This window comes from Saccopteryx leptura, chromosome 10 (genome assembly GCF_036850995.1).
Source record: "Saccopteryx leptura isolate mSacLep1 chromosome 10, mSacLep1_pri_phased_curated, whole genome shotgun sequence".
Lineage (NCBI taxonomy): Eukaryota > Metazoa > Chordata > Mammalia > Chiroptera > Emballonuridae > Saccopteryx > Saccopteryx leptura.
Window position 1 is genome coordinate 36,599,294 of NC_089512.1, and position 24,197 is coordinate 36,623,490.

Below are 24,197 nucleotides of genomic sequence, written 5' to 3' on the forward strand. Positions count from 1 at the left end.
AAATATTGGTCAGTTTGTTGATTTAAATTTACTTGTTCTTTATTTTAAATATTGTATTTGTTCCCGTTTTGTTTTTTTTACTTTAAAATAAGATATGTGCAGTGTGCATAGGGATTTGTTCATAGTTGTTTTTTTTATAGTCCAGCCCTCCAATGGTCTGAGGGACAGTGAACTGGCCCCCTGTGTAAAAAGTTTGGGGACCCCTGTTGTAGATGTTTTATTTACTTGCATTTCCTGCTTTTTTGCGCTTGTTGTTGAAGACAGTGATTCGTCATCAGATATAGATGAGGACAAGCTAATGGATGGGAGTTTTGACAGTGATGAGAAGTTGTATGAATTTCATGATGAATAATACTTGACTTTAATAACTTTATGTAATACATTTCTTTTCAAATTTCAGGCCCCAATATTAACATGCATCTATACGTACATGGGGAAATGCGGTATATGGCACCTGTTTCAGAGTTTATTACTGTTTATTAAACTGTTAAACCCATCAAATGTAAAGCCCATTATTTCTTTCTTTCTTACATTTTTCATCAGAATACCACTATTTTTATTTTAGTTGCTACTCTTTGACTATGACAAGGTGGAACTGGCCAATATGAATAGACTTTTCTTCCAGCCTCATCAAGCAGGATTAAGTAAAGTTCAAGCAGCAGAACATACTTTGAGGTAAATGAAGTAGCAATTAAAGACCACATTTAGTGAAATCTTACTTTGTGTATTTCATATGAGTTAACCTAATGTATAAATAAATTCTTCTCTATAAAAATGCAGGCTTCACATATACAGAGAATTCTCTTACCTCTTAGATCTGGGTTAGCAAACTTTTCTTGTAGAGGGCTAGGTAGTGAATATACTGCTCACAAAAATGAGGGGATATTTCAAAATGAATATAAAGCGATAAAATATCCCCTCATTTTTGTGAGCACTTGTATTTTAGCCCTTGAGGGCCATATGGTCTCTGTTGAAAGTGCTCATCTGTGCAGGGATAGTGTAATAGCAGCTGTAGGTGATATAAAAATGAGTGAGCTCCAATAAAGCCTTATTTATGGACTCCAAAATTAAAACTTCATAGATTTTTTTATATGTCATGAAATAATTGTTGTTTTTACTATTTTTCTGAAGCCATTTAAAAATGTAAAAGCCATTCTTAGTTTGCAGACTTTACAAAAAGAGGTGGCAGGCCAGTTTTGGCCCAAAGGCTCTAGTTAGCCAACCCTTCCTCTAGGAAGTTTCTTTGTGAGCCCAAACTTGATTGCATAGAATTGAGTAAGGAAAAAGGAAGCCCTTTTTGTCAGGCTGAAATGGAGCTAAGGTGATAAGGCTTAAGTTCCAGCACATAGATTGTGGGAACATTTTTTAAGCCTTCAGATAATCTACACATTATGAACCTTGTCCTTGAATCTAGTCCTGGAAGTGGGACAAAAGAAGTAGAAGAGGATTTTTTTAATGAATAATTTGAATTCCATTTCTCTGATATCTGTTAAAATGATTTTTAGTTTGTTTTTCTGCTTTCTTTTTATTATTCATACTAATAGTTTTAAAAACTTTTTCTCCCTCTTAGGAACATTAATCCTGATGTTCTTTTTGAAGTACACAACTATAATATAACCACAGTAGAAAACTTTCAACATTTCATGGATAGAATAAGGTAAAATTTTATTTATGAATATTTTGCACAATGTCCAGCTCAGTTAAACAAATATTATTAAAGAATGTACTGATGATTATTAATTCAGTGAGTTGGTAGAATGAAATATATTTTTGTTTTTAAAATATTTAATTTTTGAGTAATTTTTATATACTGGGAACTCAGCAAAAAGTATATATTGTCCAAAATACAACGGTAACAACAAAATAAAAAACAAACAAAAGGCCTGATCTGTGGTGGCGCAGTGGATAAAATATCAACCTAGAATGCTGAGGTTGCAAGTTCGAAACCCTGGGCTTGCCTAGTCAAGGCACATATGAAAAACCACTACTAGTTGGTGCTTCCTGCTCCTCCCTTACCTCTCTCTCTGTCTCTCTGTTTCTCTTTCTCTTCTCTCTCTCTAAAATCAATAAGTAAAATCTTTAAACATGATAAAACCCAATTATTATAATAGTATAACAAGGAATTTTCAATTATACTTTCTGTGTTCTAGAATATATTTCTATCTGAAAGTGGTTTTCTACAGAGACTCTTGTAATACCACTGAAATAATGAATTGTATTCAACTACCTTTATTGTTACATTTGAATAAAAGTCTGAAGTGGTAACTTTTGTAAAGACTTTATACTTGCATCCTTGTAAGTCTTGTGTAAGAAATACTGTAGTATCATTGATGTTATATTCATAATAGTTACTCAGTACTCTATCCTGGGTCTTTAGTATTAAATACTATATCGTAATTATACTTAAACATTTACTAAAACAATAAATGTGAGACTGAACAAATAAAGTCTAATTAGAATGCATTTTGAGTCTTGATATTTTTCAAATAAAATTTATTTTCTTTGCCTAGTAATGGTGGATTAGAAGAGGGAAAACCTGTTGACCTGGTTCTTAGCTGTGTTGACAATTTTGAAGCTCGAATGGCAATAAATACAGTGAGTATTCCTATTATGTAAAATGTTATACTCACAGATTTATCTATTTTCTTATATAGTCTATCTGTATATATTCCCATCCTAAAAATAGTTCTGCATTTAAATCCTATTATAGTGTGTTTTATTTATTTGTAATATTCCCTTATCCAGCTTTTGAAATGTATTCTAATGGCTGTGGGACCTGTCTGGCCTTGCTATTGTGGCATGTTTCAATATTCTACTCTCTCTTATGCCAATAGAGGAAACTATAAAATAGCAGATACTTGTGATGTACAGTTTTTAAAATAAGTGAATATCTTGCTCAGCTTTGGTTTTAACTTTTGTTACTTTATTTTAAAGTAAATGTATAAATATATTTCAATTGCCTTTAAATGTGGTTTCTCAAAAATAAACTGCATTCTTTTTTAATTATTGTATTTTTGGCTTTTCAAATGACATTTTGCATTTTTATTGGTGAAATAATTTTAGAAAAATGAATTTTCATTAATAAATTCAATAAACTATTCTTTTTTTTTGTGACAGAGACAGAGACAAAAAGAAGAACAGATAGGGACAGACAGGAAGGGAGAGAAATGAGAAGCATCAGTTCTTTGTTGTGGCACCTTAGTTGTTCATTGATTGCTTTCTCATATGTGCCTTGACTGGGGGGCTACAGCAGACTGAGTGATTCCTTGCTAAAGCCAGCAACCTTGGGTTCAAACTGGTGAACTGTGCTCAAACCATGAGCCCACACTCAAACCGGCAACCTCTGGGTTTTGAACCTGGGTCCTCTGCGTCCCAGTCTGGTGCTCTATCTACTGCACCACCACCTGGTCAGGCCAATAAACTGTTAAATTTCACTAAATAGATATTTCTTGACTGCTTACCTGTCAGTTTATTTATTTATTTTTATTATTTATTTATTTTTTTGTTAACAGAGACAGAGAGAGAAAGATAGAAAGAGGGACAGATAGGGATAGACAGACAGGAAGGGAGAGAGATGAGAAGCATCAATTCTTCATTGTGGCTTCTTAGTTGTTCATTGATTGCTTTCTCATATGTGCCTTGACTAGAGGGTTGGGGCTACAACAGAGCAAGTGACCTCTTACTCAAGCCAGTGACCTTGGGCTCAAGCCAGCGACCATGGGGTCATGTCTCTGATCCCACGCTCAAGCCAGCTACCCCACACTCAAGCTGGTGACCGTGGGGTTATGAACCTAGGTCCTCTGCGTCTCAGTCTGACACTCTATTCACTGCGCCACCGACAGGCCCTGTCAGTTAATTTTAAACAGAAGGTAGCAATTGGCAGGGAATTCTATTATTTACAACTTTCCTCTTTTTTTCTGAAAATTAATTTAAGAAAACTCATGGTAATCCACTTAGTTAAACCCCACTTTCTCATGAGAAGAAGTTATTATGGTAAATTACTTCTTGTTCTTTTCTTTTTACCTATTTCTACCAAGGCTTGTAATGAACTTGGACAAACATGGATGGAGTCTGGGGTCAGTGAAAACGCCGTTTCCGGGCACATCCAGCTCATAATTCCTGGAGAGTCTGCTTGTTTCGCGGTATGCATAATTTGTTCTGGGCTATTTTTCACTGTTAAGTACCAGAGTTCCTAGGGCCATCGAAAATATATCATATTAAGGTTCAAAGAAAAACCAAACTTTGATTATTGTGATTACTTGGAACATATATTTTTTCCTTTTCTTTGAACTGTATTTTCTTGTATTCCTTTTCACGTAGTGTGCCCCACCACTTGTGGTCGCTGCGAATATCGATGAGAAGACTCTGAAGCGAGAGGGCGTCTGTGCTGCCAGTCTTCCTACCACCATGGGAGTGGTTGCTGGGATCTTGGTTCAAAATGTGTTAAAGTGAGTGAAGGCTAATTCTTCTGAATAGCCTTATTTGCTTTTGATAAAAATAAATATATTTTTGCCTGTCCTAGGGTGGCGCAGTGGATAAAATGTCAACCTGGAACACTGAGGTCACTGGTTCGAAACTCTGGGCTTGCTCCGTAAAGGCACATATGGGAGTTGATACTTCCTGTTCCTTCCTACCTTCCCTCTGTCTCTCTCGATATTTTATTTTACTTTTTAAAAATTATTTTATTTATTTTTATTTATTTATTTTTTTTTTAATTTTAATTTTTATTTTTTTTCATTTTTCTGAAGCTGGAAACAGGGAGAGACAGTCAGACAGACTCCCGCATGCGCCCGACCGGGATCCACCCGGCACGCCCACCATGGGGCGACGCTCTGCCCACCAGGGGGCAATAATCTGCCCATCCTGGGCGTCGCCATATTGCGACCAGAGCCACTCTAGCGCCTGAGGCAGAGGCCACAGAGCCATCCCCAGCGCCCGGGCCATCTTTGCTCCAATGGAGCCTTGGCTGTGGGAGGGGAAGAGAGAGACAGAGAGGAAAGCGTGGCGGAGGGGTGGAGAAGCAAATGGGCGCTTCTCCTGTGTGTCCTGGCCGGGAATCGAACCCGGGTCCTCCGCACGCTAGGCCGACGCTCTACCGCTGAGCCAACCGGCCAGGGCCTATTTTATTTTATTTTATTTTATTTTACTTTTTTACAGAGATAGAGAATCAGAGAGAGGGATAGACAGGGACAGACAGACAGGAACGGAGAGATGAGAAGCATCAATCATCAGTTTTTCATTGTGACACCTTTCAGGGGTCCCCAAACGTTTTACACAGGGAGGGGGCCCATTCACTGTCCCTCAGACCATTGGCGAGCCGCCACATACAGTGCTCCTCTCACTGACCACCAATGAAAGAGGTACTCCTTCCGGAAGTGTGGCAGGGGGCCGGATAAATAGCCTCAGGGGGCTGTAGTTTGGGGACGCCTGCCTTAGTTGTTCATTTGATATCTTTTTCATATGAGCCTTGACCACGGGCCTTCAGCGGACTGAGTAACCCCTTGCTCAAGCCAGCGACCTTGGGTCCAAGCTGACAAGCTTTGCTCAGACCAGATGAGCCTGTGCTCAATCTGGCGACCTCAGGGTCTCAAACCTGGGTCCTCCGCATCCCAGTTCGATGCTCTCTCCACTGCACCACCGCCTGGTCAGGCTCTTTCTTGATATTTTAAAAATGAGTAAAGTCTTTAAAAAAATAAATACATTTCATGAAGTATTTTAAATATTGGAATTACCAGGTAAATATTTAATTTAGTTTTTTAAAATTTAGTTTGAAATATACATATACTTTTATATACTATGTATAATATGCATATACTTTTTATTTATATGTAATATACTTTAATAGGTATAATTTAAATGAACAGTTGACCCTTCAACAATGCAGTTGTTAGGGGTATTGACCCCTGCAAAGTCAAAAATTTACATGTAACTTTTTTTTTTTTTTTTGTATTTTTCTGAAGTTGGAAACGGGGAGGCAGTCAGACAGACTCCCGCATGTGCCCGACGGGGATCCACCTAGCATGCCCACCAGGGGGCGATGCTCTGCCCATCTGGGACATTGCTCTGTTGCGACCAGAGCCATTCTAGCACCTGAGTCAGAGGCCATAGGGCCATCCTCAATGCCCGGGCCATCTTCGCTCCAATGGAGCCCTGGCTGCGAGAGGGGAAGAGAGAGATAAAGAGGAAGGAGAGGGGGAGGGGTGGAGAAGCAGATGGGCCCTTCTCCTGTGTGCCCTGGCTGGGAATCGAACCTGGGACTCCTGCATGCCAGGCCAACGCTGTACCACTGAGCCAACCGGCCAGGGCCTGCATGTAACTTTTGACTCTCCCAAAATTTAACTGGTTGTCTCTTGATATTTGATGGGGACTGGTTCCAGGTCCTCCACGGATACCAAAATCCAACGATTCTCAAGTTTCCTATATAAAGTGGTGTAGAACAATGTATATAGTCAGCCCTATACAGATTCCCAGGGATACAGAGGGTCGGCTATATAGTTACTACTGAAAAAAAACCCATGGATATGTGAACCCCATGCAGTTCAAACTTGTGTTGTTCAAGAATCAACTGTAAAAAAAAAAGAGTCAACTGTATGTTAATTAATATTACACATTAATAACATACATGTTTGTGTTGCTCAGCATTTGGAATAGGTCTTGTTAGTTGACACAGGGTTACCAGTATATTTAAAAATGACTCATTAACCAAATAATATAAATGTCTGCAGGTTTGACCAATGGTTGGAGACTTAGGCATAAGCTCACTTGTTTCCACAATCTTGATTTAACTCTTACTAAAAATATGAATGTGGCGTGCTTTCCCTCCCAGAAGCATGCCTGCACCTTTCCTTTATCCCTCTCCCTCCCCTACAGGCTACATCTCCTAAACCCTAAGGGTCCCCAGGACACTTGGAACCAGGGGAGCAATGGGCAGTGGCAGCTCATCTGAAGCCAACCCCCTGAACCTGTCTCCAAGGCCCCTTTTCTCTGACGTCCTAGTGAGCCAGCAGCCCTGCCCAGACTCATTTCTTTTCTGTAAAATTTCAAGAGCCAAAACAGCAATGCCTAGGCTCTCCTATTGCTTCTTCCATTCTAAGCCCTTTTTTTTTTTTTTTTTGTATTTTTTTTCTGAAGTGAGAAGCGGGGAGGCAGTCAGACTCCCGCATGTGCCCACCGGGATCCACCTGGCAAGCCCACCAGGGGGCGATGCTCTGCCCACCAGGGGGCGAGGCTCTGCCCATCTGGGGCGTTGCTCCACTGCAACTGGAGCCATTCTAGTGCCTGAGGTGGAGGCCATGGAGCCATCCTCAGTGCTCGGGCCAGATTTGCTCCAAAGGAGCCTTGGCTGTGGGAGGGGAAGAGAGAGATAGAGAGGAAGTAGAGGGGGAAGAGAGGAGAAGCAGATGGGCGCTTCTCCTGTGTGCCCTGACTGGGAATCTAACCCAGGACTTCCACACACCGGGCCAACGCTCTACCACTGAGTCAACTGGCCAGGGCCCTAAACCCTTCTTTGTTTCACTGCTCCAAGGTTTAAAAAACATATTCTTGAAATCACGTGAACTCATGTTGTGAAATTGTTCCTCCACAAAGTCAAGATCCCACATACTACAGGCTGGCCTGAGGCAGACCCACTCCAGGCTGGTCCCCTTTCTGGTAACACAACTAGGCTTTAAACTACAGCCAAGCAATAATTTCCTTGCTTTGCTTCTGCCTTTTTTCTGTAAAAGTCTTCCCAGCTTCTGTCAGTGAAGTTCTAACCGCTTCCAGTTTGGCACCACCCAATTGGAATTCATTTTTACTCAAACTCTTAAATTTTTAATATGAAAAAAAAATATGAATGTGATTAAACATTAACCAGGGTAATATCTCTGTTATTAAAAAAACAAATATCCAGCCTGACCAGGCGGTGGTGCAGTGGATAGAACATCGGACTGGGATGTGGAGGACCCAGGTTCGAGACCCTGAGGTCGCCAGCTTAAGCACGGGCTCATCTGGTTTGAGCAAGGCTCACCAGCTTGAGCCCAAGGTTGCTGGCTCGAGCAAGGGGCCAATTGGTCTGCTGTAGCCCTCCCAGTCAAGGCACATATGATAAATTAATCAGTGAACAACTAAGGAGCCGCAACGAAGAACTGATGTTTCTAATCTCTCTCCCTTCCTGTCTGTCCCTATCTGTCCCTCTCTCTGACTTTCTCTGTCTCTGCCACAAAAACAATCAAACAAACAAACAAAAATATCCAGCAACCTATACCATCTAAACTATAGCTAAAAAGGACAGTGTTTCTTTACAGTTAAAATTGATGTCAGCCCTGGCTGGATAGCTCTGTTGGTTAGAGATCTAGGTTTCTCTCTCTCTCTCTCTCTCTTTCTCTTTCTCTCTTTCTCTCTCTCTCTTATTTCCTTCCTCCCTTCCTCCCTCCCTTTCTGTCTCTTTAAAATCAATAAAACTAAACATAAAAAAAAGAAAAATGACTTCTATTTTTAAAAAAATTGTCAGTGTTTTAATCCTCACATTTAATTAAAAATAGAACCCCCTTAGGTGTTGCCTTCTCTCGGGCTACTTTTTGTTACTTCACAGTGTTAACAAGCTTAATTATGTTTCCTAAGCCTCCAATATAATAAGAACAGACTGCAACATGATACAGGTGACAGTCTGATACCAGAAGTGTTCACTGCCAGCAAAGATACTGTAAAAAGCATACATAAAACTGTCAAGGCAGCTGTCTGGAGCTGTTTTATACAAGAGCAGATAGCTTGAACAAACTTCAGTATCCCCTGTTTAAACAAAACATTTCATAGAATGACACGAAAAGGGGGGAAGTCATGGCTATAAAGTACTTTCTAATGGTGTGTCATATTTAGTGAGCCCTCTATTGATGGACATTTAGGCTACTTACATTTTTGTTTTCTATTAATAATGCCGCAAACAACATATCTTTGTGTACTAGATCTTTGTAGTTTTAGTTTTTAGGAGTGGGGTTCCTGGGTTTATGTAAATTTTACTTGAACAGATATTACTAATCTCTCTTGTAAAGGAATTGTACGTTTCCATCAGAGTGTAGGGGAGTACCTGGTTCGCCCACACCTTTGATATCATTGGGTATCATTATACTCTTTAATCTTGATCAGTATGATAGGTGAAAAATGGATATCTCTTTTAATTTTGTTATTTGTGATAATTTGAGCACTATATTTTTCTATGAATTATTTGTTCATATTCTTTGATCAATTCTTTTTCCTCGTCTATTAAGAACGTACATTTCCAAATATTTTTCCTTTTGTTGTACATGATATTTCCTCTCTGTGCAAGCTTCTAAAAAGAATCAGATTTGGGGCCCTGGCCAGTTGGTTCAGTGGTAGAGCGTCCGCCTGGCGTGCAGGAGTCTGGGGTTCGATTCCCGGCCAGGGCACACAGGAGAAGCACCCATCTGCTTTTCCACCCCTCTCCCTCTCCTTCCTCTCTGTCTCTCTTCCCCTTCCACAGCCAAGGCTCCATTGGAGCAAAGTTGGCCCAGGCGCTGAGGATGGCTCTGTGGCCTCTGCCTCAGGTGCTAGAATGGCTCTGGTTGCAACAGAGTGACACCCCAGATGGGCAGAGCATCACCCCCTGGTGGGCGTGCCAGGTGGATCCCGGTCAGGCGCATGCGGAGTCTGTCTGACTGCCTCCCCATTTCCAACTTCAGGGAAAAAAAAAAAAAAAAAAGTCAGATTTGGGCCCTGACCATTTGGCTCAGTGGTAGAGCATTTGCCTGGTGTGTGGATGTCCTGGGATCAATTCCCAGTCAGGGCACACAGGAGAAGCTCCTCTCACCATTATTTTCTCTATTTTTCTCTCTCTCTCTTCCCCTCTCACAGCCATGGCTTGATTGGTTCGAGTGCATTGGCATTGGATACTCAGGATAGCTCCTTAGAGCGTCTGCCTCAGGCACTAAAAAAATAACTTGGTTGCAAGCATGGCCCCAGATGGGGGTTGCTGGGTGGATCACGGTCAGGGTGCATGTGGGAGTCTATCTCCCCTCCTCTCAACTTAGAAAAGAAAAAAAAAATTAGTTTTGACTGAGAGGGAGCACAGGAAGCTTTATGGCAGGGGTCCCCAAACTACGGCCCGCGGGCCACATGCGGCCCCCTGAGGCCATTTAACTGGCCCCCGCCACACTTCGGGAAGGGGCACCTCTTTCATAGGAGGTCAGTGGAGGAACATAGTTCCCATTGAAATACTGGTCAGTTTGTTGATTTAAATTTACTTGTTTGTTATTTTAAATATTGTATTTCTTCCCGTTTTGTTTTTTTACTTTAAAATAAGATATGTGCAGTGTGCATAGGGATTTGTTCATAGTTTTTTTTATAGTCCGGCCCTCCAACGGTCTGAGGGTCGGTGAACTGGCCCCCTGTGTAAAAAGTTTGGAGAACCCTGCTTTATGGCATACTGTAAGTGTTCTACAGTTTGTCTGTAAAGTCATGGTGCACTTTTGACCGGTCAAAGGAAAGCAACAAAAGACGATAGAAATGTGAAATCTGCACCAAATAAAAGGAAAACCCTCCCGGTTTCATATCTATTCAGTGCAGTTCGATGTGGGTTCCATTTGTTGCCGTCCACACATCCAAACGATAGTGAAGTTCTTGCCACACACGGGTAAGGACATCTGGTGTAACAGAGTGAATAACATCTGTGATTCTGTTTTAACTGATTAATGTCGTGGCGCTTTGTTATAAACGTGCCGATATTCACGTTGCACTTTGGTCACGGATTCGAATTTAGTGAGCCACAGAGCACACTGAACTTTCCTCTGTACCGTCCACATCTTTTTTTTTTTTTTTTTTTTTGTATTTTTCTGAAGCTGGAAACGGGGAGAGACAGTCAGACAGACTCCCGCATGCGCCCGGCCGGGATCCATCCGGCACGCCCACCAGGGGGCGATGCTCTGCCCCTCCGGGGCGTCGCTCTGTTGTGACCAGAGCCACTCTAGTGCCTGGGGCAGAGGCCAAGGAGCCATCCCCAGCGCCCAGGCCATCTTTGCTCCAATGGAGCCTTGGCTGCGGGAGGGGAAGAGAGAGACAGAGAGGAAAGAGAGGGGGAGGGGTGGAGAAGCAGATGGGTACTTCTCCTGTGTGCCCTGTCTGGGAATCGAACCCGGAACTTCTGCACACCAGGCCGACGCTCTACCACTGAGCCAACCGGCCAGGGCTGTACCGTCCATATCTTGACCGGCATGGCCGTGGGCTGCTCCACTGTATACACGGTGTTACGTCATCATTTGCTGCCACATCATCCTACAGAAACTGGGAGGGTTTTCATTTTATTTGGTGCAGATTTCACATTTCTGTTGTCTTTTGTTGCTTTCCTGTGACCGGTCAAAAGTGCACCATGACTTTACAGACACAATGTATATTTTGATATGGTAGCGTTTATGTGGGTGGATACTTTTGTAAAATTTTATTGAACGATAAGATTTTAAACTTCATCGTAAGTTATATATAAAAAATTTTATTTAGTTAGATTATCACATCTCAGGGAATTTTAAGATATACTTCTTCTACACTTTAAGCTCTGAAATCAGGTATGCTTCTTAAAGTTGTTGACATAGTTTAACTGGAAATATTTTATCTTTATTAAAGGTTCAAAAAAAGAATTCTCTGATTTATGAAAGAGTTATCTTTTCTTTCCTGCTTTCATTCAACAATTATCTATGAGCCAAGCCCTATAAACAAGATAATAAATTTGTTTTCTTTTTTTTTTTCAATTCTTGCTCTAAGTTCCACAGATCTTTATTTATTTATTTCTGTCCCTTAATGTTGTAAATATTTTTTATTAATTTTAATGGGGTGACATTGATAAATCAGGGTACATATGTTCAGAAAGAACATCTCCAGGTTATTTTGACATTTGATTATGCTGCATTCCCATTACCCAAAGTCAAATTGTCTTCTGTCACCTTCTAACTGGTTTTCTTTGTGCCTCTCCCCTCCCCCAACCCCCTCCCTCTCCCCCCCAACCACCATACTTGTCCATGTCTTTGAGTTTCATTTTTTTTTTTGTATTTTTCTGAAGTTGGAAACGGGGAGGCAGTCAGACAGACTCCCGCATGCGCCCGACCGGGATCCACCCAGCATGTCTACCAGGGGGCGATGCTCTGCACGCCAGGCCAACGCTCTACCACTGACCCAATCAGCCAGGGCCTCTGAGTCTTTTTTATGTCCCACCTATGTATGGAATCATGTAGTTCTTAGTTTTTTCTGATTTACTTATTTCGCTCAGTATAATGTTATCAAGGTCCATCCATGTTGTTGTAAATGATCCGATGTCATCATTTCTTATGGCTGAGTAGTATTCCATAGTATATATATACCAAAGCTTTTTAATCCATTCGTCCACTGACGGACACTTGAGCTGTTTCCAGATCTTCGCTATTGTGAACAATGCTGCCATAAACATGGGGTGCATTTCTTCTTTTCAAACAGTGCTATGGTGTTCTTGGAGTATATTCCTAAAAGTGGTATAGCTGGGTCAAAGGCAGTTAAATTTTTAATTTTTTGAGGAATCCCCATGTTGTTTTCCACAGTGGCTGCACCAGTCTGCATTCCCACCAGCAGTGCAGGAGGGTTCCCTTTTCTCCATATCCTCACCAGCACTTATTCTGTGTTGTTTTCTTGATGAGTGCCTTTCTTTTTTTTTTTTTTTTTTTTTTTTTTTTAATTTTTTTTTTTTTTAATTCATTTTAGAGAGGAGAGGGAGAGACAGAGAGAGAGAGAGAGAGAGAGAGAGAGAGAGAGAGGAGAGACAGAGAGAGAGAAGGAGGGAGGAGCTGGAAGCATCAACTCCCATATGTGCCTTGACCAGGCAAGCCCAGGGTTTCGAACCGGCGACCTCAGCATTTCCAGGTCGACGCTTTATCCACTACGCCACCACAGGTCAGGCGATGAGTGCCTTTCTGACTGGTGTGAGGTGATATCTCATTGTGGTTTTAATTTGCATTTCTCAGCCCTGGCCAGTAGGCTCAGTGGTGGAGCGTCAGCCTGGTGTGCAGGAGACCAGGGTTCGATTCCGGGCCAGGGCACACAGGAGGAGCGCCCATCTGCTTCTCCACCCCTCCCCCTTTCCTTCCTCTCTGCCTCTTCCCCTCCCGCAGCCAAGGCTCCATTGGAGCAAAGTTGGCCCGGGTGCTGAGGATGGCTCTGTGGCCTCTGCCTCAGGTGCTAGAATGGCTCTGGTTGAGGTAGAGCGACGCCCCAGATGGGCGGAGCATTGTCCTCTGGTGGGCATGCTGGGTGGATCCCAGTCGGGCGCATGTGGGAGTCTGTCTAACTGCCTCCCCGGTTCCAACTTCAGGAAAATACAAAAATTAAAGTAAAACATTTGCATTTCTCCAATAATTAGTGATGTTGAGCATTTTTTCATATGTCTATTGGCCATCTGTATGTCCTCTTTGGAGAAGTGTCTATTCATTTCTTTCACCCATTTTTTGATTGGATTGTTTGTCTTTCTAGTATTGAGTTTTACAAGTTCTTTATAAATTTTGGTTATTAACCCCTTATCAGACATATTGTCAAATATGTTCTCCCATTGTGTAGTTTATCTTTTTATTCTGTTCTTATTGTCTTTAGCTGTGCAAAAGCTTTTTAGTTTGATATAGTCCCATTTGTTTATCCTTTCTTTTATTTCACTTGCCCATGGAGGTGAATCGGCAAATATATTGCTGCAAGAGATGTCAGAGAGCTTACTGCCTATGTTTTCTTCTAAGATGCTTATGGCTTTACAGCTTACATTTAAGTCTTTTATCCATTTTGAGTTTATTTTTGTGAATGGTGTAAGGTAGTGGTCTAGTTTCATTTTTTTGCAGGTAGCTGTTCAGTTTACCCAACACCATTTGTTGAAGAGGCTGTCTTTACTCCAATGTATGCTCTTACCTCCTTTGTCAAATATCAGTTGTCCATAAAAGTGTGGGTTTATTTCTGGATTCTCTGTTCTGTTCCATGGATCTATATGCCTGTTCTTATGCCAGAACCAGGCTGTTTTGAGTACAATGGCCTTGTAGTATAACTTGATATCCGGAAGTGTAATACCTCCCACTTTATTCTTCCTTTTCAAGATTGCTGAGGCTGTTCGTGTTCTCTTTTGGTTCCATATAAATTTTTGGAATATGTGTTCTATATCTTTGAAGTAAGTCATTGGTATTTTAATTGGTATTGCTTTGAATTTATAAATTGCTTTGGGCAATATAGACATTTTAATGATATGCATATACCTAACCATGAGCACGGTATATGCTTCCACTTGTTTGTATCTTCCCTGATTTCTTTTATCAATGTTTTATAATTTTCTGAGTACAAGTCTTTAATCTCCCTGGTTAAATTTATTCCTAGGTACTTAATTTTTTTGGTTGCAATGGTGAAGGGTATTGCTTCCTTAATTTCTCTTTCTGACAGTTCATTGTTACTGCATAAAAATGCCTCTAATTTCTGTGTATTAATTTTATCAATATATCCTGCCACCTTGCTGAATTCAGTTATCAGGTCCAGTAGTTTTTGTTGTTGTTGTTGTTGTTGTTTGTATCTTTTTGAAGCTAGAAACGGGGAGAGATAGACAGACTCCAGCATGTGCCGGACCGGGATCCGCCCGGCACGCCCACCACGGGGCAACGCTCTGCCCACCAGGGGGTGATGCTCTGTCCCTCCGGGTCGTCGCTCTGCTGCGACCAGAGCCACTCTAGCGCCTGGGGCAGAGGCCAAGGAGCCATCCCCAGCGCCCAGGCCATCTTTGCTCCAATGGAGCCTTGGCTGCGGGAGGGGAAGAGAGAGACAGAGAGGAAGGAGAGCGGGAGGGGTGGAGAGGTAGATGGGCGCTTCTCCTGTGTGCCCTGGCCGGGAACCGAACCCGGGACTTCTGCACGCCAGGCCGACGCTCCACCACTGAGCCAACCGGCCAGGGCTCCAGTAGTTTTTTGACTGAGACTTGAGGGTTTTCTATATACAATGTCATATCATTTGTAAATAATAATAGTTTCACTTCTTTTCCAATTTGGATGCCTTTTATTTCATTTTCTTGTCTGATTGCTGTGGCTATGACTTCCAGAACTAGGCTGAATAAGAGTGGTGAAAGGGTGCACCCCTGCCTCGTTCCTGATCTTAAGGGGATTGCTTTTAATTTTTGCACATTGAGTATGATGTTGGCTGTGGGTTTGTCATAGATGGCCTTTATCATGTTGAGGTATGTTCCCTGTATTCCCATTTTGCTGAGAGTTTTGATCATGAATGGGTGCTGGATTTTATCAAATGCTTTTTCTGCATCTATTGAAATTATCATGTGGTTTTTCTCCTTCCTTTTGTTTATGTGATGAATCACATTGATTGATTTTCGAATATTGTACCAGCCTTGCCTCCCAAGAATAAATCCCACTTGATCATGGTGTATGATTTTTTTCATGTATTGCTGGATCCAGTTTGCTAATATTTTGTTGAGGATTTTAGCATCTAAATTCATCAGGGATATTGGCCTATAATTTTTTTTCTTTGTGTTGTCTTTGCCTGGTTTTGGAATCAGAATTATGCTCGCCTCATAAAAGTAACTTGGAAGTGTTCCTTCCTCCTGAATTTTTTGAAATAGCTTGAGAAGGATAGGATTTAGTTCTTCTTTGAATATTTGGTAGAATTCACTTGTGAAGCCATAAGGCCCAGGACTTTTCTTCTTTGGGAGTTTTTTGATAACTGTTTCAATCTCATTTGTTGTAATTGGTCTGTTTAGGTTTTCTGATTCTTCCAGATTAATTTTTGGAAGATTATATGTTTCAAGGAATTTGTTCATTTCATCTAGGTTGTCTAGTTTTTTGGCATACAGTTCTTCATAGTATTTTCTTATGATATTTTATATTTCTGTTGTGTCAGTTATTATTTCTCCACTCTTATTTCTAATTTTATTTATTTGAGTTCTCTCTCTTTTTTTCTTTGTGAGTCTGGTTAGCGGTTCATCGATTTTGTTTACCTTTTCAAAGAACCAACTCCTGGTTTCATTGATCTTCTGTATTGTTTCTTTAGCCTCTATGTCCTTTATTTCCACTTTGATCTTTATTATTTCTTTCCTTCTACTACCTCTGGGCTTTACTTTTTCTAGTTCTTTTAGATGCAGAGTCAAGTTTTTTATTTGAGCTTTTTCTAGCTATTAAAGGTATGCCTGTAATGCTATGAATTTCCCTCTCCGGACCGCTTTTGCTGTGTCCCATAATTTTTTTTAATTACATCAGAACACTCTGAAGTTTGTTTCTTTTTTCAGAGGCAGAGAGACAGTCAGAGAGAGGGATAGACAGGGACAGACAGACAGGAACAGAGAGAGATGAGAACCATCAATCATCGGTTTTTTGTTGTGAGACCTTAGTTGTTCATTGATCGCTTTCTCATATGTGCCTTGACCGTGGGCCTTCAGCAGACCGAGTAACCCCTTGCTCAAGCCAGCGAGCTTGGGTCCAAGCTTGTGAACTTTTGCTCAAACCAGATGAGCCCGTGCTCAAGCAGGTGACCTCGGGGTCTCGAACCTGGGTCCTCAGCATCCCAGTCCGACGCTCTATCCACTGTGCCACTGTCTGGTCAGGCATATCCCATAAATTTTGAGTTGATGTATGCTCATTATCGTTTGTTTCTAGGATTTTTTTTATTTCTTCTTTGATCTCATTGTTAACCCATTTGTTATTTAATAACATGCCATTTAGTTTCCAAGTGTTTGAGTATTTTTCAGTTTTTCTGTTGGGATTGATTTCTAGTTTCATGCCGTTGTGATCAGAGAATGTGATCAATATGATTTCAATCTTCTTTAATTTGTTGAGGCTGCTTTTGTGCCCTAACATGTGGTCTATCCTAGAGAATGTACCATGAGCACTTGAAAAGAATGTATATTCTGCTGCTTTAGGGTGAAAGGTTGATCTAGTGTGTTCTTTAAGTCTGCTGTTTCTTTGTTAATTTTCTTTCTTGAGGATCTATCTAGTGATGTTTCTGTGGTATTGAAATCCCTTACTATTATAGTATTGCTGTTGATCTTGCCTTTTAAATCCATCAAGTATGCTTTATATATTTAGTTACTCCTATATTAGGTGCGTAGATATTTTTTTCTTTCTTTCTTTATTTTTCTGAAGCTGGAAACGGGGAGAGACAGTCAGACAGACTCCTGCATGCGCCCGACCGGGATCCACCCGGCACGCCCACGAGGGGGTGATGTTCTGCCCACCAGGGGGCGATGCTCTGCCCCTCCGGGGCATCGCTCTGCTGCGACCAGAGCCACTCTAGCGCCTGGGGCAGAGGCCAAGGAGCCATCCCAGCACCCGGGCCATCTTTGCTCCAATGGAGTCTCGCTGCGGGAGGGGAAGAGAGAGAGAGGAAGGAGAGCGGGAGGGGTGGAGAAGCAGATGGGCGCTTCTACTGTGTGCCCTGGCCGGGAATCGAACCCGGGACTTCTGCACGCCAGGCCGATGCTCTACCACTGAGCCAACCAGCCAGGGTAGGTGCGTAGATATTTATAATGCTTATATCTTCCTGTTGGATTGCTCCCTTTATCATTATATAGTGACCTTCATTTTCTCTTACTATAGCCTTTGTTTTAAAGTCCATTTTGTCTGATATAAGTATTGCTACCCCAGCTTTTTTTTCATTTCCATTTGTGTGAATTATTTTTTTCCATCCTTTTATCTTCAGTCTATGTGCATCTTTTTTTTGTTTGTTTGTTTTTTACAGCGACAGAGAGAGTTAGAGAAAGGGATAGATAGGGACAGGCAGACAGGAACGGAGAGAGATGAGAAGCATCAATCATTAGTTTTTTGTTGTGACACCTTAGTTGTTCATTGATTGCTTTCTCATATGTGCCTTGACTGTAGGCCTTCAGCAGACTGAGTAACCCCTTGCTGGAGCCAGCGACCTTGGGTCCAAGCTGGTGAGCTTTGCTCAAACCAGATGAGCCCGCGCTCAAGCTGGCGACCTCAGGGTCTCGAACCTGGGTCTTCCGCATCCCAGTCCAACGCTCTATCCACAGCACCACCGCCCAGTCAGGCTGCATCTTTTGTTTTATGGTGTGTCTCTTGTAGACAGCATATGTATGGGTCCTGTTTTCTTATCCATGCAGCTACCCTATGTCTTTTGATCGGATCATTTAATCCATTTACATTTAAGATTATTATTGATATGTAGTTGTTTATAGCCATTTTATTCTTTAAAACTGTATTCCTCTTTTGCTATATTCTTTTTCTCCTTTGATCTTTTTACAACAGGCCCCTTAGCTTTTCTTGCAGCATTGGTTTGGTTGTAGTGAATTACTTGAGTTTTTCTTTTTTTGTCTGGAAAGCTTTTTATTTCTCCTTCAATTTTAAACGATAGCCTTGCTGGATAAAGCAGTCTTGGTTGTAGACTCTTGTTCTGCATTACTTTGAATATTTCTTGCCATTCCCTTCTGGCCTTAAGTGTTTATGTTGAGAAGTCGGAAGTCATCCTTATGCGGGCTCCTTTGTAGCTGATAGCCTTTCTTTCTCTAGCAGCTTTTAATATTTTCTCTTTATCACTTAGATTTGGTATTTTAATTATGATGTGTCTTAGTGTAGGTTTCTTTGGATTTCTCTTTGATGAAGTTCTCTGTGCTTTTTGAACTTGTGAGATGTTTTCCTGTCTTAATTTAGGGAAGTTTTCAGCTATGATATGTTTGAACAAAGTCTCTATCCCTTGTTCTTTCTCTTCTTCTTCAGGAACCCCTATGATGTGGATGTTATTTCTCTTCATGTTGTCACAGAGCTCTTAGAGTTTCCTCAGACTTTTTGAGTCTCTTTTCTTTTTTCTGCTCTGCTTCTGTGCCTTCATTTATCTTGTCCTCTAACGCGCTGATGCGATTCTCAGCTTCATCCATCCTGCTTTTAATTCCTTCCATTGTGTTCTTTTTTTTATTATTTATTTTTATTTTTTTTCATTTTTCTGAAGCTGGAAACAGGGAGAGACAGTCAGACAGACTCCCGCATGCGCCCGACCGGGATCCACCCGGCACGCCCACCATGGGGTGACGCTCTGCCCACCAGGGGGTGATGCTCTGCCCATCCTGGGCGTCGCCATATTGCGACCAGAGCCACTCTAGCGCCTGAGGCAGAGGCCACAGAGCCATCCCCAGCGCCCGGGCCATCTTTGCTCCAATGGAGCCTTGGCTGCGGGAGGGGAAGAGAGAGACAGAGAAGAAAGCGCGGTGGAGGGGTGGAGAAGCAAATGGGCGCTTCTCCTGTGTGCCCTGGCCGGGAATCGAACCCGGGTCCTCCACATGCTAGGCCGACGCTCTACCGCTGAGCCAACCGGCCAGGGCTCCATTGTGTTCTTCATTTCTGATATTGTATTTGTCATGTCTGACTGATTCTTTTTTATTATTTCAATGTCTTTTTTCATATTTGCTATCTTTTTAGGTGTTTGTAATGACCATCTATTGTTGTTCTAATATCTTTGAGCATCCTAACAATCGTTATTTTAAACTCTGCATCTGGTAATTTTGTTATATCTGACTTATTCAGGTCCTTTTCTGGAGATTTCTCTTGATTCATTTGTGTTCATTTCTCTTCCTTCTCATTTTGTCTGTGTAAAGGAAGGTTTTGACCACTGATGTCTACTGAGTGTGGCCTCTGTGTTCCCTAGGTGTGGTCTGTCTGCAGGCCCACCACCCCCTCTGCTGCTGCTGCCGAGGGCGTTTGGGTGTGAGTGTTGGTGGTGCCAGCCCACTGGGGCTGTTGGTGTGGTTTCTGCCTTTCCTTCACAGGAGGGGCTATGATCACGTGCTCGGGTGTACAAGCCTCGGTGGCCACATGGGTGGGGTTATGCTTAGCCCTGAGTGCAGGGGTGAGCACCTTTGCTCAGTTGCAGGTCTCCGCCTGATTCCGGGCTTTTGCCCTGCCCCTGCAGTAGGAGCCGGCTTGTGGGATGGCAAGCCTTGGCTCCACTGCCGGGCAGGACTGCATGCCCACGCTCAGTTGCAGGACTCCACCTGTTCTGGGTCTTCGCTCCACCCCCGTGGGAGGAGCCAGCTCCCGAGTCAGGCCCACAAGCCTTGGTTCCTCAGGCGGGGAAAGGCTGTGCTCCTGTGCCCTTGCTCAAGGGTGGGTCTCCGCCCCTTCTGGGGCTCCTGCCCTTCCACCGCAGGCTGGATTGCAGGTGGCCTGCAGCTGGGCTTGATCACTTTTGCACATCCCCTCCACCCCAGCCAGGCAAGACCATGCTCATACCTGGGCCTCAGTTGTGGCCAGCTGGCTTCCGCCCTTGCCGACAGAACCATGCTTCCATGTCCCGCCACCGCCCACCCTGGGGTGAGCCCTCAGCCGTGTGGGTGGGGGCCTGCAGCTCAGACCCTAAGACTCACTACTGTAGTCCCAAAAGCTCCCTCCTTCTAAAAGACTCTGCTCTAAGTACCGCGGGAGAGCTCGTTTGGCTGGTGTCCTGCTTCCCTTTGCTGGTATTGCTGTTTCCAAAGAAAATATTCACTTTAGATTTGGGGAGTGACTCGTCCCAGGGGTTAGAGTGGCTGTCTCTCAAAGTGTTTATCCCTGTGCCTCCTAGATTACACTCTCTCCCCACTGCTCCAGTCCTCTCCTCTCTCCACATCCCCCGGAGCCCCGGGTGAGTGGTTGTGAGAGAGGTTTTCTGCACAGTCCCTTTAAGAAGAATCCTGGGTCTGAGAAATCAGTCTCTTTCTCACAAACAGTATCCTGACTTCTTTCCAGCTAAATACTGTCCATATGCCTCTTCTGAACAAAGCTGGAGCTTTGTTCCTGGTTCTCAGGATCCTCCCCTCTCTGCTAAATTTACTTCCCGCCACCGTGTCTCTCCCGGCTACCGTTTGCTCCAGGGAGCTGGGCAGCGCTCTCCGTGTTTCCACTTTTCCTACCATTCTCAGTGTGCCTTCTTCAGTGTTCCTTGGTTGAAGAGTCCTCTTAGTTTAGTCCAAAATTGGTTTTTCCAGATAATGGTTCTTAAAATTAAGTTGTAATCCACTTTGGTTCTGGGAGGTGGAAGTTGGTATGTCCACCTACTCCATTGACATCTTGTCGCCAATTTCTATTTTCTTGATTGCTTGTTACAAAAATCATTACCTATTTTTAAAATCATTTTTTTAAATCTGATTACTTTCTTTTAATACTTTCCTACTTTCTACTTTGATTTGTTTTTCTAGGTTTCTGTTAAATTTTGGTACTGTTAGCTTTTACCTTGGATACAATGCAATGCAGGATTTTTTTCCTACTATGTCCATGAAGCCAAATCCTCAGTGTGATGACAGAAATTGCAGGAAACAGCAGGAACAATATAAGGTATATGTCAATCTGTCAGAATATATATGATAATTTAAAGAAATTATTTAGATTTGTAATTCAAAATAATTGGATTCTGGGTTCTTAAACTTTTATTTACTATGCTTCAAAAATGAAAATTCTTAAAAAAAAAAAAAAAAGCAAGAAAATTCTTTTCAAAGTCCTTTTTTACTTTTGATAGTATAAAAGCCTGCCTGAATTCTTGATTAATGCTTCAGAAAACTGAGAATGAGTAAAAATACTGTGACACTGTTTGATTTCTGCAGAAGAAGGCAGCAGCACTGCCCAAACCAGAGGTTGTTCAGGAAGAGGAAGAGATAACACATGAAGACAACGAGTGGGGTAGGACTCCTTTCATAAATGGAAATGGCAGCATAAAACATATCTTTGATAGAGGAAAGCTAATTATAATTAAGGTTATACAAGTTTGGAGTTATTATTGCTGATTTTCCTTAAAAACTGTTATAAGGTCAAATTGAACTCTACAGGTATTGAGGTGGTATCTGAGGTTTCAGAAGAGGAACTAAAGAACTCTTCAGGTCCCGTTCCTGACTTACCTGAAGGAATTACAGTGGCCTATACAATTCCCAAAAAGGTACACATAAAGTCTGCTTTACCATAAGTAAATACCATTTAAGAGAAAATGTTTATTTTTCATCTTCATCCTACTTTATAATGCCAATGCAGTACTTTCTAGTTTAGATATTTAACCCTACAGACATTATGATGTATGTATGAGAGAGGTCTTCAGTGCTAATACAGACATAGGCAAAACACATCTAAACTGTTTGAAAACATAAATATAAAATAGTTTTGTTCACTCATTAATGGATTAAGTAAAATAGACTTTGATTAAATGAAAATATCATTTTTGTAAATTGGTAGTTTTACGCATAATACTGTTTAAAAGTACCACTTATGTAGATATTTCAGGAATATTAAAATTACTGCCTTGTAAATCAAAAGACTAGTGTGGAAAGTAAAGGACTTTGTCTCTCCTAAAAATTTAGAAGGCATATTTACTAATGAGAATTTACTTTGTAAAATTGTTGAACATGGTTAAAGCTTACTGACTATATATATATTTCTAAGCATTGGGAATTTTATATGATTATTTTCCCATTGTTTCCCTCATTTATTGCTAGCAAGAAGATTCTGTTCCTGAAGTGACAGTGGAAGATGCTGGTGAAAGCCTAGAAGAGCTCATGGCCAAAATGAAGAATATGTAGATAATGGACTGGACTATATTTTCTATGTTTAAACCTATTTCTTTGCAGTTAAAGAAATCATTTTAAAACTGACAAAACTTAGGGTAATATCAGTTGATGTGTAATCTTTGCTAAATTGTTATACTTTTTGAAATACTATGATTGTTGCTTGTTGCTACCCCAGCCTCAATGAAATCAGTAACTCCTTTAAAATTCATGTTTCATTCAGCAAGAAAATTTTGAAGGATTATTTTAGGCAGTTATAAAATAGGGAAAAGGACCAATTTGATGCTACACATGTTCCTTTCTTTCCAGGAATTCCTTGTGGTCTGTGGCCATGGGCAGTAAAGCAGTACATGGTCCTGAAATACAGGGAAAAGAGCAAGATGCAGCCTGGGGATGTGAGCAGCAGGCGTGTCCTCATTGTTTCGGAATTGCTCTCTACAAGGATACTGCCCATGCCTGACCAGGTGGTGGCGCAGTGGACGGAGCGCCAGACTGGGATGTGGAGGACCCAGGTTCGAAACCCCAAGGTTGCCAGCTTGAGCACAGGCTCATCTGGTTTGAGCAAGGCTCACCAGCTTGAGCTCAAGGTCGCTGGGTCACTTGGTCTGCTGTAGCCCTCCAGTCAAGGCACACATGAGAAAGCAATCAGTGAACAACTAAGGTGCTGCAACGAAGAATTGATGCTTCTCATTTCTCTGTCTGTCTTTATCTGTCCCTCTCTCTGTCACAAACAAAAAACAAACAAAGAAAAACCCCACTACTACTAATGTGGCTAAAAACAAATTTGAAATAGTCAACCTATAAAAAAAACATTTTCTCAAATGTTGCCTGATTACAAACTGAAATGTAGTCATTGGAAAAGTTTGTAAACTTCTGAATTATATATTCAGAATCATTCAGGCAACATACTTTAAGGAAATACAAGTTTTATTTCTGCACTGACCAAGAAAAAGAAACCACTGCATCTGTGTGACATATATCTGGAATCACTACTTTATTCAGGAGCAAGGGGTACATTTAGGCTAATATCATCAATTGTGGGTTACTTCCTGAATACTTGATTTCATTTAAATTTGATTCCATAGGTAATTAAATATTGGCAACTGTTTGTCTGGATAGTGGGCATTAAACAGGCCTAAAGTGCCTGTGAAGTGACTGACAAGTATTCCCTGGAAAAGTATCATTTTCCATGATCATGACCATTAAATTATAAATTAATACCTGGTTTTCTCTGGAGTTGCATACAAATAATGCAGGCTTGGAGCATGTTGGCGGAAATAAATTCCCACTGGTTTGAAGACCAATACAAAAATGCATGTGTAACCATTATCTGTAGGCTGTTATGCTAATCTTCTATTTTGGTAAAATTTTTTTGCTTTAAAGATACAAATGTCTACATTGTATCTCTAGGGGAGAAATTGTTAGTAAAAAAATTAAAAAGTGAATACCTCACTTGTAAAATAAAGTTCTTAAAACTTATTTCAATCCCAGACGGATACACGGTTGGAGTGTTGTTCCCGATACACCAGGGTTGTGGGTTCAGTCCCTCACCAGGGCACGTGCAGGAATTGACGGATATATGAATGAGTAGAACAAATTGTTTTGATATTTTTCTCTCTCTTCCTCTTATATAATGTCAGTCAATAAATATTCTAATTTTTTAAAAAAGTAAAAACTTATTTCAGAAAGCCCC

The 24,197-nt window shown here is 41.5% G+C and overlaps 1 protein-coding gene across 2 annotated transcripts in view; it reads left to right on the forward strand.

Moving 5' to 3' along the window:
- Positions 1-23,983, forward strand: part of UBA5 (ubiquitin like modifier activating enzyme 5) — a 29,033-nt gene extending 5,050 nt beyond the window's left edge. For both annotated transcript variants that reach the window (XM_066350420.1, XM_066350421.1), the window contains 9 exons: positions 566-675; positions 1,571-1,657; positions 2,511-2,595; positions 4,038-4,142; positions 4,321-4,448; positions 21,155-21,290; positions 21,557-21,632; positions 21,779-21,885; positions 22,436-23,983. In XM_066350420.1, coding sequence (XP_066206517.1) covers positions 566-675; positions 1,571-1,657; positions 2,511-2,595; positions 4,038-4,142; positions 4,321-4,448; positions 21,155-21,290; positions 21,557-21,632; positions 21,779-21,885; positions 22,436-22,519 — 918 coding nt within the window. In that variant the 3' untranslated portion in view covers positions 22,520-23,983. The remainder of the gene's footprint in view (positions 1-565; positions 676-1,570; positions 1,658-2,510; positions 2,596-4,037; positions 4,143-4,320; positions 4,449-21,154; positions 21,291-21,556; positions 21,633-21,778; positions 21,886-22,435) is intronic.
- The last annotated feature ends 214 nt before the right edge of the window (positions 23,984-24,197 follow it).